The 17,200-nt window shown below is 41.4% G+C and overlaps 1 protein-coding gene across 2 annotated transcripts in view; it reads right to left on the bottom strand.

Annotated features, from left to right (window-relative positions):
- The window catches only part of POMT2 (protein O-mannosyltransferase 2), a 32,687-nt gene that overhangs the window by 8,420 nt on the left and 7,067 nt on the right, over positions 1-17,200 (bottom strand). Inside the window, exons 6-18 of one of the 2 annotated variants that reach the window (XM_051621695.1) lie at positions 15,280-15,439; positions 12,644-12,750; positions 11,620-11,702; positions 10,593-10,702; positions 8,425-8,491; positions 7,456-7,525; positions 5,970-6,048; positions 5,075-5,226; positions 3,299-3,390; positions 2,181-2,257; positions 1,006-1,077; positions 732-791; positions 418-523 (exon numbers count right to left, since the gene is read on the bottom strand). In XM_051621695.1, the coding sequence (XP_051477655.1) occupies positions 418-523; positions 732-791; positions 1,006-1,077; positions 2,181-2,257; positions 3,299-3,390; positions 5,075-5,226; positions 5,970-6,048; positions 7,456-7,525; positions 8,425-8,491; positions 10,593-10,702; positions 11,620-11,702; positions 12,644-12,750; positions 15,280-15,439 (1,235 nt within the window). Of the gene's footprint in view, positions 1-417; positions 524-731; positions 792-1,005; positions 1,078-2,180; positions 2,258-3,298; positions 3,391-5,074; positions 5,227-5,969; positions 6,049-7,455; positions 7,529-8,424; positions 8,492-10,592; positions 10,703-11,619; positions 11,703-12,643; positions 12,751-15,279; positions 15,440-17,200 lie in introns of both variants that reach the window. The other variant, XM_051621694.1, reaches the window with a different exon arrangement.

Here is a 17,200-nt window from a genome sequence, read left to right on the forward strand (position 1 = left end):
GGCTGCCCAGAGAGGTTGTGGAGTCTCCTTCACTGGAGACATTCAAAACCTGCCTGGACAAGTTCCTGTGTGATGTGCTCTAGGTGACCCTGCTCTGTCAGGGGGGTTGGACTAGATGGTTTCTCGAGGTCTCTTCCTACCCCTAAGATTCTGTGATTCATCAGAGTGATTATTTCTAACATGGAACCCTTTGCTAGCAGTCACATCATTCAGTGCTACACTTTCAAAGCACTACACAGCTTAGTGTTTTGTACATACAGCTGCCTTGAGTGTATTTTGTTCAACCACCAGGGTTTTAATACAATATTAAAAAAGACTTTTTTATAATACAGGAGTCCCAAGATGAGCTGACCTTTGTCAGCAAACAAGGATGTTGTAACATATATACTGTAGGAGAGATAAGAAGACTGACCTCACCTTTGTGTTCAGATGTCAGTTGGACACCTCTTTTCAGGGTCACTGCAGTGAAAACTGCTATCAGAAGATATAACCCGATAGTGACCAGATTTAGCCACCAAATCACCTACACAGGAAAAAAAGGAAAGATTTGGGACTTCAGGCTGGGCACAGGAATACGCATGTGAGAGGAAACAAAAAGCCACATGTAAGCATAAGAGTACAATGAGGGAGGCAGTCCAAACGGAGAAGGAAGAGAACCTGTCACTGGCAGAAAAATAAGTAAGCTCAGATTTACTAAGGACATTGGCTTGGAACCTCCCACTCCAACTTACCGGGTTTCCCAGCAAATAGACCCGATAATCAGTCTCATTGACACCAGAAAAACGTAAGCCCTGAGGAAAGAGATCAGATGAGAGTCAAATGGGTTTGCATCAATTCAGTTTGCATGTTGCACAGTGTCAAAGGTGACATAAATTCCCACCCATGCAGTTCAGGAGCTACAAAATAAAGCTGACATAATCTTCAATGCAATTAAGAGGCACTATGCCTTAAGAAGCACAGCAGAAGCTCTTGAAAACAGAAAGGAAGGTGGATTGATCCATATACCTGGTAGTTGATGGGCCAGTGCCAAGGCTTGGATGTAACTTCATTGTCCTTTGGTTTGAGGCCACTGTTTCCCTACAGATAAGCCAAGATAAAATTAAATGAGCAGGCAATAATGCTGCAAAGTCTGCCCAGAAATGCCTGGGTACACAAACAGACATGAATACTCTTCCTGAGTAAAGGCTGTTTTCTGACTAAAACACATAATCTTCCAAAGATGGCCACAATGAGGACAATGAATGTTTTAATATTACTGCACAAGTGAAAATGTTCTCTGGGTAATATTAAGAGGCCGAAATCTCTCATTTCACTTCTCCAGCCTTCCTGACACTGAGGTTACATGTTGCATAAGCAAGATCTTTGTTCATTAAGAGAGTGCTTTGACAGGTTTCCCTCCACTCTGAAATAAAAGCCTCAGAAAGATTATTTCCATGGAAACTCATGCAGGTGCTTCCTTACCTGAGACAGCATTATCACTGGTTGCCATGGAAATAATAGTAATTTGCCTGATTACGTTCTTTCTTTTAAGAATCTGAGAAGAGCTTTACAAATAGTAGCAAACAAAGGACTGAGGAGCTGGAAGGAAAAGGGCTGTGGCCAAGAGCACAAAGAACAATCATGGGCAAAGACCACCTTGAAAATACTAAATCCAGCTCTTTTTTTTAATATATATATTCAGGGATACACAGGGAAAAAGCAAAGAAGAAAACACAGCACCTCAATGGAAGCAGATGTCTTTTTTTGATACATTTGAAACATTATTGATACATTTGAAACATTTTTTGATCTTCAAAGTGTCTGTGTAACCAGTTTTCCTGACTCTGATACCCTCTTGCCTCACAAACATTAATTTACCTTTAAAACCTCTCAGTAGGGTAGGGAAAATTTTCAACTCTTCCTTTAAAGAATTTAATTTTAGCAGTGGAGGGATGACAATCAGGCTGTGGATAGACCACACCAACAGCAGAGCCAGGCATCAAGCTTGAGGCTTCCAAATTTTTGAAAGATTTAGCTGCTGAACACTCCTTTTTCCAAGTATAAATTCAAGTTGGTTGGTGGGGCATGTAAATTCTGCCCTAGCTTCCAACCATCACCCAAATATCTCAGAAAATTCTATTTATTTTTGATACCAGAGAAAGGAGGAAGAAAATTATAACCTAGAATTAATGATATCCTACCCGGATCATAACCATGTGGGATTCTAGCAGAATTTCTGCAAAAGAGGGCTTTAAAACATCCAGGCTGATATTGGGCACTTCAAAAAAAAGAGAGAAAAATAGATTAGAAGTCAGTATGGTTTACTTTCATTTGCCTCTTTCATAATAAAGAGGAGACTCTCTCCCCTTGTGAAAAATCTGCTTCTAGCCCCTTTTAATTCCCTACGCAATTAATTCATATTCTGAACACAAAGGCTTGCAGTCAAAAGCATCCCCCTGAGAATTTGACAACTGAGGCACTCCTAGATTTTCTCCTTTACCTCCAGGACCAAGAGAAATAGATAAGAGATCCTTAAATAAACAGATCAGTATTTCTAGCTGAAATGAGAAACATTTTTCATAGGCTGTTGTTTATCTGTAAATGAGCCATAAATGTGGGAACGTAAAATGCATGACAACAGAAGAAGAAATTCTACCAAGTCAACAGCCAAGGATTCCTCTCCTTCGGTTTGCGTATAGCTGCTGTGAAAGGATGAAGAACACTAGGTTTTTTAATACTCAGAACTCAGCCCAAGTCATCTGCAATTCATGGAATGAAATTGTATCCCAGAATTCAGGCCAGATGAAGCTGTGACACATATCTAACTGCTAGATGAAGCTGCAAGACCCATGTGTCATTATTCACAAGCTTGGTTCTCTGTCACACTTCTATTAACTTCTTGATGGTACTGCAAAGTCATTATGTAGTATGGACCCAGTAAGAGAAGGAAAAAAATACACTACAACAGGGTGGATCCTAATTAAAGTATATATGGCATACTCATACCACTGACAATAATTCCCAGTTAAACCAATCATGTTAAAAATAACAGCCTGTAGAGCAGTGCCTATAAAACTTCACACTTTTGTTACTCATGAAGACCTCAAAATCCTTAAAAAAGTCTTTATACATCCACTACACTTGAAGCATTATCACCAGCTTACAGTATGAATAGTAAAGCAGGAACAGGCTACACATTTCTGAACAACTCGCCCAAAGTTCAGCAAGTTTGCCCCTGAATTGGGAATCTGGTAGCTCATCCTTCCTTTACCAGCAAGCCAAGATGCACTCTCAAAGTAAAAGGAAAACATTAACTTACACTTAGGGTTAATATGATCTTCAAAGTTCCAGAGAGAATTGGGAGTCTCCTTCAGGTAGGGTGTGCAGGTAACTTCCACTTGTTCCCAACCCCTGAAGAACAGCAGAACAGTTCACTACCACCCGACAAAAGTACAAATACAAAAGTATTTCCAGTTCGTTTCTGATTTTTTCCCCATCCAGCTTTATACTCCCCCATAACACCAACGACACCACTCAACCCCAGCAGCTGCATCCTTACTGTTACATGCTCTAAGCACCATGGAGAAACAAAAAGACATCTGCAAGGCAGCCAGCAGCAAAATTGTACTGAATATTTGAACCACATTTCTAACTTGGGGCATTTAAACTAAAAACCCTAGGTCCACACATAAGCAGTGAGATTTTTGAAGATGATGCACATTGACAACTAGAAACTACTTCAAATCAACCCTTACAGTCTCTCCAGAAGAAAATCACCATCGTTAATGTAAGTCAATCCATGCCTACAGCAACTGTATTACAGAAACAAAAGAAGCACTTTAGAGGATCCCACCAACTGTTCTTTTAGTCTGTCACCCTATTTCTAGCTGGGCACACAAAACACTTTGGGAGGAAGTGCACCAAACTCCACAGTAATATGACAGATTAATATGGAATTTCGTCTCAATTACCATTTAGCTTACTTAACTGCACTAATTAACTAATTCATTAATTAATCACCACTTTATTCTCTGAAGGACAGTGACTACACCCCTTTAAATTCCTGAAAAAAAAAAAAAGTAAAAATCCAATATACTCTAACCATCTTTACTTGTAGTTGACAACTATTTTTTCCCCTCAGCTCTTAATGTCATCAATATTTTGTGGCAATAACTTCCACTCACATGGTAAGATTATGTTAAGGAGGAATAAGAAAATATACCCCCTTTCTTGAACACTGATGACACAGGCAGTGATTCATTTATTGTTTTCTAACCAATCACATCATTTAACCTTGACCTTAGTTTTACAGTATAATCTAATTGGCACTTGTATTCCTGAGCAGGCAGTCGCCAGAGGTATCTATCTGCCTGTGCTCATTATGATTCAGCATCCACAGGATTCCTCAGAAGCCCTTTATACCCTAACAGAGAGAAGGGACACCTAAGCTAGCAGTAATGGAGGCTGCTCTGGAAAGAAGCAGCCTCATGACCACACAGCCTGCTGCTTCAGGATCCATGTTAGTATCCCATACAGTAAAGCTTTGCAGAAACAGAAAGTATTATCTAGAATATATACATATATGTTATATAATATATATAATCCAAGGATGTATGACCCCTTCTAATAGCTTGTTACTGCTGCCCTTGCTTCATATGCCACATGCAAAAATGGCAGCAGGTCTTCCAACCACAAAAGAATACCATTAAAAGAAACTTGAAGGATAATAGTATGGAACAGCATGGGCTGCACTAGTTTCCAGCAATTTCTGTGAATCCCAAGGATAAAATGAGCCTTGAAGAACACATCTGTCATCCTCTAGACAATCCTGGACTTAATCAGAATACAAGATCTACGCTCATGCCACTTTTGGGTCTCTTAGTAAGGGATATTATTTTTCAGAGTTGTATACCTTCACTGTAACAGACTGTATAACCCTAGCCCACATCTTCCCCTCTGGTTCTATTTTTAGTACCTGCTAGTTACTTTTTGTTCTTTTAAAGACAAAGAAAGGGAGAAAGTCTTATCACTTAGTTCAAAAGCACCATTTTGCTCTAAGCCTTGTAGGGGCGGAGGGGGATGACCAGCTGTTTACCATTTTGGCAGAGTCTTTCCAGAAGAGCCCAATATGCACCCTGTGGCCACGTGGGTTAGCCGGACCTGACTTCGCAGGACTTTGATGAGCTTCCCAGCCTTTCTGCCCACCACTTCAATCCGCCAGAAATCGTTGGAGTCTCCTGTTCCATTCTATCATGCAAACATACAATAGGAGAGAAAAAGAAATAAGAGGGGGGAAAAAAAAGGAAAAAAAAAACAAACCCACTGGAAGACATACAGGATTGATGCACTGCACACAGAAACTTCTGGAACTCTAATGGTGGCAAAGCTAAACAAAGGAACTCAGGCTGCCCTAGCTCAGACTTCACAGAAGAGACTCCCCATCAGGAAGAGACTATTCTAGACATGAGCACTACTTGCAAATAGATTTTTATCTTGCCAACCTTAAATTTTCTTGCTTCCAATTCATATTTGACTGTGGCTCAGAATTACATTTTAAATGGGGGTAACTTGGAAGCTTCACAAAAAGGGTTTGGAAATTCAGCCCTCAAAGCAGATTTCGTTTTCATGATTCAAAATTCTGTCATCATTCTGTCAAAAAGAGGCACTTGTCTATGTGACAAGGCCAAATACATAAAATAATACTTGTCAGAGCAAATTCAAGCTTGCTCAGTTTGGCACTTCTGGAGTGGAGCACTGCCAAAGCTAGACCGGCAGTAAAACCTTAAGTTATTTTCTCATCTGTGTTCACATTAAATAGACCTTAAATATGAGATAAACTACTTCACACTAAATCTGTTTTTTCTCCAGCATGGTAGATGCACATCTATCCATTGGCTAACAAACTAAAAACGCAGGAATAAATCTGCTTGGCATAGTACGAACCATCCCAAAAAGAAAGGAGCTTCTGTTTTATCTTGCCATTCACTTACTATTCCATAGCCAGTGACCTGAAAATGCTTCCGTGTCAGAGGGGCCTCATGCTGGTGACTGTGAAGATTTCTAGAAGTTCTGAAATGAAATTAAAAGTCGAACCTTGTTTTGTTTTTATGTCTCAGTCAAATTGTGGTAAGAACTTTGGTTTGAGCCATTCAGAGAGCTGCCAGCGCTTTGACCAGGGAATTCCAGCTGAGGGCAGGGCAGGATGAAGCCTTTGGAGTGATGGGGGCCGCGGTGAAACTGCTCCTTCCCACTCGGAGCTTATGCCACACCGGGCAGGGCAGGAAAAGGGTGGCACAAAGATCCACCCTTCCAGCTACAATCCAGCGCCTCCAAGCGGAAAAGACATTGTTGCTTTTGGTTTTGCTTTTATAAATGGCGAGCAAAGGTGGAACTAACAGTCCTCTCTGCCTGCAAGAAGCAAAGCAGGATCCTGCCCTCTCCTGATCATCAGTTTTGCTTCTGAGGGGAATGGTTGCACCGTTTAGTCTGGTACAGGTTTGCTGTGGGGACATCAGTGGTCCCCATCAGCACCAGCTGGACATGGCGCAAACTAGCAGCCTCCCGCCCTAGCTGGGACTGTTAATAGGGACAACCAGAACAACCTGGGCCCTCCTGCTGCGTCCCCACCGACCCCCGAGGCCCCGCACAGCCCCTCTCGCAGCGGCCGCAGCCAGTCCTGGGCCCGGCCGGACTGACCCCGAGCTTGCCACCTTCGTTACCACGTAGTTGGCAGCAAAACGCAAAATTCAAGGCTTTTTTATACAACAATCGTAACATCATTTTGGAAAGCTAAGCAAGGATTTGTGAAAACGCAATACTGAATGCGCTGTGACTGGATTTGCAGGCTCCTAAGTTTAGCGTTACTGTTGAGAAATCAAAGCTGCAATAGCAATGGAGCATTGTGACACAGTGACCTTGGGCTAGGTGAAGATTAAATGCCAAGTCACTAGGGCTCCCCTGCTTCCTCCCAGGTATCCCCTAGAGAGAGGGAAAGCAACAGATGACAGTTTTGTTAAAAGTGTTTCACTGCTGTGACCTCAGAACTGTTGAGAACGTCAGTGGGAGGATACTGCCTACACACACAGGAACAGGACACCTGCACTACACTGACAAAAAACCCCACACTATTAACTTATAAAACCCAGAGAGTGGGGACAAGCAACAGACTGAGGATTCCAAATTGCTTCTTTGCAGAGGAGTCACCCATAATATTTTACCTCATGCAGCAGAACAAATCCCTCTGCTGCTTAGGTAGGTATTTCTAATGAAGTTGTGTGGTTCTGTTAAAAGTTTCCCATTTAACAGACACCCTTTAAAACATTAACCATAAAACTCCAAAAGCTCCTCGCTGGAAACGCAGATACACAGACAGCTCAGTCACACAACCCACTTGTGCTGGCCTAACCATGTAGTCTCCAGCTGGACGAATCTCCCACCAATCACGCAATCTCTTTGAATCCCAGAAATCATCCTTACTCTTTATGTTCCAGACGAATAATATCTCCATGCCTCACGAACTCCACAGGGACTGAGGGGTCTGACAAATCTGCTGAAAGAAAGCAAACTAATCACAGCAATGCACTGACAAACATGTCAGGGTATTAGAAAGCTTCTTGGGAATGCTGATGTCTCAAGCAGACAATACAAGGCAAACTAATTTGTGTCAACTCTAAGCCTGGTGTAAATCCCTGGTCTAGTTTAAAGACCAGCCCTGAGGGGTAGTCTAAAGCATGTCACCTCAGGCAGCACCTACTGCCTTAAATAAACAGGATACCCGGTCAGGCTAACTGAACACCAAAATCATATTTTTGTATTTAAAAAAACATATATATATATATATATATATATGTATATATATTTCATAAACTATAACATTACTCTTGCAACACTGATTTAGGCTACTTACATTTTTTGTTCTTTAGACAATTCTTGTTAATCTTTACATACACATGCTGCAGGTAAAGAAAGGAAACTGCCAGACCAAACATGCCTCAGCTACACTATATAATATTCTAAAACAACACATGTATGCACAAACCATAGATCTTCACATTCACTACTCACTCCACTTTGTCCCAAGCAAACATCCCTGCAAATCAGTTGAACACAATGTATCAGAACATACCAGGATCCAACTTCTACAGGACCCATAGCCACAATAACATACTGAGTTCAGATTAATTTCCTCTCTGTTATTTGCAACCCTACCTAGCTGAAAAGTTGCCAGTGCAAAAAAAAACAACACACAACAAAAAAACAAACCAAACAAACAAAAAACCACAATAGATACAAACAGCATTAATCAAGATGAAGCCAGATTCCCCTTCTTCTTCCTCCTCTCTCCCTCATATCCGTGATACATACTTTGCCCTGGAGGGAACTCAGAACATTTAAGTGAAAAATTGAAGCAGAGGTTATAAAAGGCACTTTAATGGTATTTGTTACCTGTATCTGAATCATGTTTCTTTATAATCCACAAGTTATTCAAATCTTTATGTAAGTAAGCAGTGACCTGAAAGCACAGGATAAGTTATTTTACCAAATAAGAAAAAAGCCAGTGATAGCATACACACATTTGCCAGCAAATCAAAGTCTCAAATGAATGCACCAGTAATACAAAAACCCTGGGATGACTTTCATGGTAGTGTCCCCTAGAAAGTCAGTTACTGGCCACTCCTTAACCCAGATCACACCTCTTATTCAATGTATATAGCCCATACACACTCAACCACTATACTTAATGGCAGTTCACATTCATCATGATTAACAGCCTCCAACTGTACAGCCTGACTTCCTCTCACCCTGCTTCAGAGGCTCCTTCTACAATAAAAGGATATCCAAACCTGAACTTTCTGAATAGTCATTCACCAGTACCAGAACCAGGAGAAGGAAACAGCACTGGCTTTACAGATAAGCACTGCTGGTGAAGATTTATGACAACAGGCTGTCTGTGACAACCGTAATACTTCTGCCAAAACATCCAGGCAGGTTAAAAAGGATTTGGAGATCAACTATTAAGGCCATACACACTATCCAGCTAATCCTTACCCACCTGCTCAGACTCACATGGAGTAACCACTCCTACTGTTACCTTGGGCAGGCAAGACCACCTAACCCCAGGATGTTGCTCCCAAGGGCAATCTTCCTGAGAATCATGAGGAACTGTGCTTGTTTTTCTTGCTCTCCCCTTCCAGCAGAAGCAAGCCCTGCTCTGTGAGACCCTAGACCAGTCCCAGACCTGTGCCTCCTGCTCAGCTGGGAGCAGTAAGCCCCACTAGGTGGGTGAGAGGCAGAACATACAGGAGTGCCTGAGGGTGAGGAGAAAGGGAGAGCTGGAGATGGAACCTCATACTTTGAGGTTGTTATCAACAGGATAGGAAGGAAAGGAGAAGGAAAGGAGAAGGCAGGGAGATCACTGCCTCCATCTTTTTCTTCTTAAACATCCTCCAAGTTCTAAATTCCCTTCCCCCAAACTTTCCCAGCCCCCTACCCTTGTCCTACCTCCAGGGCAGGGAGCACAGGGAGGGAATCTCCTCCGTTTCCCATTTACCCTCAAGGAAACTCCAATCAGTGTCCTGTCCAAATCCCCTTTCCCTCCTTTTAGTGTCATAAAGCAGTAGGCTGTGTGTGAATTTTGCCTATCCTTGAGCCAGGTTTGGTACGACATCTCAATCTATGGCAATAAACATCATCACATGAGAATATTAGAATTTTTGGTTGGGAAGAACAGCAGGAAAAGAAGATTGAGACAAAAGTTTTCATTCCTGAAAACTTCTTCCTCACTGTGGAGACTAAAATAAGTTAAAAAACAAACACTTGTTTTTCTCCGGCAACTTTCTTTCAAGAAGCTCAGAACAAGTTCTAGAAACTAACGTGCAAACTTCAAAGTTCAACTTGGGCAAGCTACAGAAGCTGCAAAGGTTTGTGAAGCTTGATGATGATGGACAAAAATAAGAAATTAACTTAATTTTTATAATAGTTAATTAGCAATAGTTACATGATTTCTGATTTTTACTTTGATTTATTGCTCAATCATTTAATCAGAAACCTGTAGAGAGTTCAGATAGTTTAATTATGGGTAGCTTATGAATATACAGATATCTAATTTAATGAGCAAAGCCTTACAATTTTTTTGGGAGCAGATGAGGAAAGCAAGGCACAAAAGGAGAGTAATTGATGCAAGGACACAGAGGCCAGTGTCTGGAGTGAATGCAACACTCAGCAGCCCTATTCTGTTGGTTTTAAAACAAAGCAATGAAACCTGTAAGATAATGTCTTTTTTAAAAAACAAAATTTTACAGCCTTCCTTGAGGTAACAACTGTACTTTCATTACAGGAGATTATTTTTATGTCCTCTTGTTCTCCATCTATGAAGGGTGGTGCTGCTACTACAATGAAGCCTTCTAAAGGTAAGTCACCTCTGGTGCAATGTGGTTGGCTCTTCTCAAGCATCCTTTTCACTTAAGACTTCCAAGCCAAGTGCAAATCTGTGGCACTGAGAGGGTAACTGATGCTGAGTGAATACATAACTCCTGTCACACCAGCATCTAATGCTAAGTGCAATGGGAGTGAGTTGATGGGTAGTGGAGGCAGTACTACTGCAGAACATTAACCTGCTGCTGACGAGCCCCAACGCCCTCAGGGTAGAGGTGCCAGTGGGAGTGAAGGTATCCCCCTGCCATCCGAAGGTTCTTCATTGTGACCACAGACCCGTATGCCAAGTCTACAAAGGAAGGAAGGGGGAAAAAAGGCATATAGGCATATGGCAGCTCTCCTATAAATATCTCCCCCAGCTAGTCTGCAGCGTTCCGATTAGGCATGCGTTCTCCTGCTTTGTTTTGATGAAAGCTCATTTCCTGTTTGACACACAGCTCACTGCAAGCTTATCTTCCATCCCCAACCACAATTAGTGAACTGTTACATAATGTTTGGCTGAAACACTTAAAATTCTCCCACCTAGTTTTAATATAAACAGAAGTGCTAGCTCTTTTGTATATAACTTCAATAATAAGAGGTTTGAGATAGCTTTCCAGAAAAGTATATGGTCAAATTAAAACATGATGAAGTTTGAAAAGCATGTGACTATTCTGAAGCACCCCATTGCCCAACTCCTACAGCAATACAAGAGAGAAGGGAGGCAAGCAAGCTCAGCTATAAGATAGCAGAGTTGATATCCTGGTTCAGACACCTTCCTTCACAGCCTCTCAACGTAAGTGGGAGGACACAGTCTTGGAGAACAGACCTGGTGCTCTTCCAGCAGCAGCTCTGGAAGCAGTGAACAGCCAGTGAAAAGCTGAAGTAATCAAAAAGCTAAAACATACTTAATGCTCTGTAGACCCTAGACAACCCAAGGATTATAAAGGATGGCTGCAGTCATATCCCCTAAATTCATATGCATGCTTTAATACAACACAGCTGAACAGGAGCATGCTGTGGCACAAAGGAGCTGACAGTTTTAATTTACACATATTTTGGAAACAAAATATATATTTCCTGTCAATATATAAAACTGCACAAAAGAACAGAATTAATCTGACCATAATCTGCACTGTCCTGCACTGACTCACAGGAGACACTTTTTATTGAATCCCCCATGTACACTGACAACACTCAAAGCTGTTTATTCCTTCGGACACTCACACTCTGGAATGGAGACATTATGAAGATTGTTCCCGATCAGCTGGGACTGAAATGCTGAACTGAAGAAACCATCTCCAGGACCACTGCAAAAGAAGACAAAGAATGCAACAACTCAAAGCCTGTCAAATAAGGCATACAAAGTTCTCCCATGCATTACCAAATTGTTTTTACAGGAGGAAGAAGATAAAAACAGACATGGCATCAGAAGAAGAAGGACTACAGGTCATGAGGTGCAACACACCTCCAGAGTTGTGAATCATAGCAGAGACAGACAGACTTGCAGGAAACTGTCCAGAGCTGCAAGGACTTGAGGTCACAAAAACGTACACACTGACACTGCACAAAGCACCATCAACTATCCTGAGATGTTCTTATGACAAATAAACTGGATCACTGTTGGGTTAGATATAACAAAGACTCTCTCTGCGGCTCCTGGAGTCTCACTTCTGCTCAGAGGGTAGTGGTAAGACCAGCTGACTTAAACTGAAAAATAACACATTTCATTTTATTATTTTTTTTTATGGTGAAATGCTTAATTCACCTCATCTCTTCATGCTAGCATATGGAAAAACAGTACTTGGCCATTTTACTGGCTGTTGTGCTCTTTTTCCTTGGTTGCAAGCATTCAGAGAAGAGTCCTCCCCTTGGGCACTCAGACTTTTTTTTTTTAAATCACAGCCAAAGCATTTTTCAAGAATGCAATGCCTTTTTTTTTTTTTTTTAATTACAAAAACAAAAAGAATGGAGTAGAGGCATTTTAAAGTCCAGGAAAGAGAGAATTGGGGAACGAAGGAGACAGAAAGTTTGGTTAGGATACCTGGCATTTCAGAAAGTCTTAAAGTCAAGTTTCACTGCCAGCTTGGCCACAGGCTTTCTCCATAAACAATGCAGGAGTCTGAGAAGGGAATTAAACAAAGACACAGCTTGTGGCTGTGCTTCTGACACTGAAAATGGAGAAATCAATACCCTTTAATTCAAAGCAAAGACAAGTGATTCTTCTTTTGAAGAAAACATTGTGAAATACCTTTTATTTAATACTGTAAAATGAACAGCAAACATAGCTGTGTAGAGGGCAAGCGGGAGCAGGATGAGGCAGAGTACACGAGCCAGTAGATGCTTCCCAAACATGACCTGTAACAAAGACAACCTGGATTAAACAGTGCAACTGCAAGAACAACTCCACTCTTCATCTCACAGGACCTCTGCAGTGGTCCTACAGCAGAAATCTACCATGCAAGCAAGCCCAGCAGGGGACAAAATTATCTCAAAAAGGCCTAGGGAGCAGTAAAAACTTAGGCAGACCTTGTTGTGCATCTCCAAAAGCTGGAGCTGGGGTTCCTTGAAATTTCAGTCTTGGGAGGAAGACAAAACATAAGCAATAGGAAGTTCTAACTTTGAAAAATGTTGGGCATGCCTAAATTTGGCAAAGGATGTTGGGCAGCTCCCATTGACAATACCCTGAAAGCAATTACCTTAACCTGTATACCAGAGCAGTACGCATCTTGACACAACATCATAACAAGGAAATGGCTTCCAGAATAGTAACTGTCAAAGCTAAGCAAGAGGGGAAAAAACCAAAACACAAGGGCACAAGCTACTATATACAGTTCCCCCAACAAGTCTCCCTGTGCAAATATTACTGCAACAAGGACATCTTGGGGACCCAGATATGCTGCATTCACAGAAACCAGCTCACTTAGCGAGGATGCTCTCACACTGCAACTTCTGTTGCTGGTCCTCAGCCATAAATCACAGAAAAATCAGCAGCAAAACCTGTGAGTGTTTCTAGCTGCCTCAACACAAAAGCAGAGCATTTTATTTAAATCCCTTGGAAAGGTGGTTTGTATAATGATACCCAAGATGCAATCACATATTTACATCCTACTGACACTGCTGGTAGTAGAAATAAGTAATAAACACCTGTGGGACAACACCTTAAATAGCAAAAATTGTTTCCTAGGTGTCCACATCTAACTTAAAAGTGGATAAAGGCAGATGTACTTGCTATCTTCCTTTTTTTTCACATGGTATCTATCATAACTGTTAACCTAATCATCCTTCATCCCTTCATAACATCAAAAGATTTTAGAAGTAATAGAAAAAGAGCTGAACACATTACAAAACTAAGAACTTACTGAAGTCAAGAAAGGCAACAGTTGCCCAGCTCAAGTGCTTGAGCAGAACACTTAATAACCACTTAATAACCACTGGGCACCTGGAAAAATGCTGATTGATAGTACAAAACCAAATTCATGCAGTAGAGAGGTGTTTCAACTAATCTCCAGTTCCCTGCTCAAAATTACAACATGCTTCAATCTTTGTGAAAAGGTTTTCTTTAACTACAGTCTTCAGTGCAAAGTCAAAAAAGAAAACGCACATGAAGGCAGCACTGAGCAACCCAGAACAGTGGACCAAGCAAGGTAAGGTGATAATTCTATATATTAAATTAGTCCCTAAGACCCTGCACATAAATAATCATAAGTAGTTTTCCAACAAAAGCAGGGCTTTCAGGGCTTTAATCCTCACTTTTTTTTTTTTCCTTCTTCAAGCACCCAGGTTGCCACATAGTTAGTTATTCAGAAAGCATCTCCCTTCTGGAGTAAATTTCTTTACATATTCTAAGACTCAGGGGCTTGCTGCCAGCAGCACAAATGAAATCACTGTGCAGCCGTCTGCTGGCAGAAAGCTTAGACATGATGGATTTGTTCCATTTCAAATGCAATTAACTGGCTTTGCTCAAGAAGTGCTTCTCCAGAGCTGGAACACTGCATCTTTGCAGCACATATTGATTCACATTAATCAGAGAAAACAAATCACACAGCAGGAATGGAAAAAGTCCCCCCAAACCCCCACTGTTTGAGACAAACAGGACAAAAACAGTGAATAAAAGATACAGAATTTTCAAGCTTCAGAAGAGGCTGAGACAAGGGGAGAACTGAACAGCTTTCAAAAGATGTGTTTGAGGAATTAGTTTTCCTGCTGGTTTCAAGACAGCAAATGGTACATCAAGGTATTTCTCCAAATATTAGATTTCACAGTCCCCAAATAAAAAATGCAATATATTAGAACAGAGCATCCAAACACAATATCACATTTCTTAGAGCTTATAAGAACTAAATGTGCGTGAAATGGAACAGGCTATGGCTGCCTTCATCCTCAGGACTGGCTACAGAGAGAAGCTGCCAGCTGCAGAGCATGCCCATGGCTCATGATGGACTACATAACTCTGCAGCCTGTGCCCCCATACTCCTATGGAGCAGAGCCTGAGCCTGCACTGCCTATGGAAATGCAAGACATGCCTGTCTGCTCTTCAGACGGATGTACAACATCTTGCTCTGGGCCATTGTACAGCCATTCCCAGTGAGCTTTTTTAACTCAAACTGAAATTAAATTCATCCAGCTGGAAAGGTAATAGTTTATCTTGAGAAAGACCAACAACCTTTTTGCTGTGCTCTTATGGCATTATATCCTGCTGATATATGTGGGTTTTTTAAATATACAGTAATTTTTTTTCCATTATAACCTTCATCTTTAATCATCATCATCCACCTCAGATATCCCTGTATTTTGCAAAAGGAGTATCACTGTTTGGCTAATTCTGTGATAACTATGTAAAGAATGTAAATTAAATTCATGTGAAGAAAAAATTCTGACACTCACCAGTGACAGGCTGAGGTTCCCCAACAAGTCCCATAGGTCATAGATTGTGTTGAGGCCAACCAAGAGGACTACAAAAAGGCCAACAAACTTTACCCCCATTGCTCCAGCAAGGTTTACACCAGTCAGACTCAGCCAGCACCACCAGGATGCAGAAAATGGCCTGCAGGACAGATAGAGCATCTCAGCAAGTAACTGATGGCTACTGCAATCAGGAAAACAAACAGCAAATTGGCTACCCCACAAAATAAAATTTATCTTCTTCTCAGGAGCCCATGAGGAATAGAAAGATAATTTGCAAGGGTACTCCTGACACAGGCTTCAGAAGGGCGCAACACTTAAGCCTGGGCAGCCCTAGATCTCCCTTTAAGGAAGGAAATAAAGATAAAATACTAGTGTGAAGAAGTCTAACACATGGAAGGTCTGAAAACAGAAAAAGGACTTTTGCTCCTTAAAATGCAAACTTACATCTCTCAGAAAGCTAGGGACATTGGGGAGAACAGAAGAAAAAGAATAGCTACTTTTTCTAAAGCAGAAAGGCCATAGTGGAAAACCTATACCCAAAGCACAAACAAAAACTGTAGCAAAAATAACACAAATTACAAACTGATCTAAAACTGAACCATGGAGAAGAGATGAAAAAAGATGACAGCAAAATTAAAAACCCTTTTCCTACTGACTCCTGATGCTTCAATCCTTGGATTTTGGCAAGACAAAATCCCCATGACCTGCTAAGCAACACAATACCTAAAGTTGGCTTTTAATTTGCATAAAATTGACTAGTTTGAAAACCAGATTAGCTCTATGACATAAGAAATAAATTCAGGTCGAGGCACATAGAGCTGATCAAAAACAGCCCTGCAACTTCATGCCTGCAATCCCTGGGGTATGAGATGCTGCAGGCTGCATTTTAGCCATGTGCACTGCAGTCACACAAAGATTGAGATTATCAGTTCCTCAACATTTCATGAAACAAAAACTGCTTATATATCACAGAATTGCAGAATCGTCATGGTTGGAAAGGACCTGAGATCACCAAGTTCAACCATCAACACAAAAAAACCCCGAACAAACACAAACAACGACACGCACTCCACCAAAAAACACCCACAAAAACACCCCTGCAACCTCAGTCACTAGAGCATGCCCTGAAGTGCCACATCTACATGTTTCTTGCATACCTCCAAGAATGGTAATTCAGCCACCTCCCTGGGCAGGCTGTTCCACTGTCTGACCACTCTTTCAGTATAGAAATTCTTCCAAATATCCAATCTTAATCTCCCCTGCCACAATTTCAGGCTACTTCCTCTGGTCCCATCACTACTTACTTGGGAGAAGAGGCCAACAGCCACCTCCCTATAACCTCCTTTCAGGCAGTTGTAGAGGTCAATGGGATCTCCCCTCAGCCTCCTCTTCTCCAAACTAAACATGCCCAGTTCCCTCAGCTGCTCTTTGTATGACTTGTTCTCCAGATCCTTCACCAGCTTGGTAGCTCTACTCCTGACACGGTCCCAGCACCTCAGTGTCCTGTAGCACAGTATTCGAAGCTTTTATGCCTTTGAATTCTGGATGCATCGTTGGGAAACTACTCTGTGCAACCCAGCCACACAGAAGCCTTTCAACATATCCAAATACCTATGAATCACCATCCCCCTCTTGATGAGCCTACAGCAAATATCTTCAGCAACCTAACTGCTTTATTCAGACACATTCCGGTTACGTTTCTCTCAAATTTTTTTGTATTAAGTTCTCTAAACCAAACAAATTACATGGTTTACCTCAGCTAGCAGGATTTTGTAAGCGTTTGTTGGATTACAGTCACAGACAAGCTCTGTTTCTTCAGCCTGGAGACAAAGTGACTGGTTTAAGATAAAAAATATAGTATTTTTGCTATTAAGGAGCAGAGCCTTGAACAGGTTCCAAG

The sequence above is a fragment of the Apus apus genome, chromosome 5 (genome assembly GCF_020740795.1).
Source record: "Apus apus isolate bApuApu2 chromosome 5, bApuApu2.pri.cur, whole genome shotgun sequence".
NCBI classification, from domain to species: Eukaryota; Metazoa; Chordata; class Aves; order Apodiformes; family Apodidae; genus Apus; species Apus apus.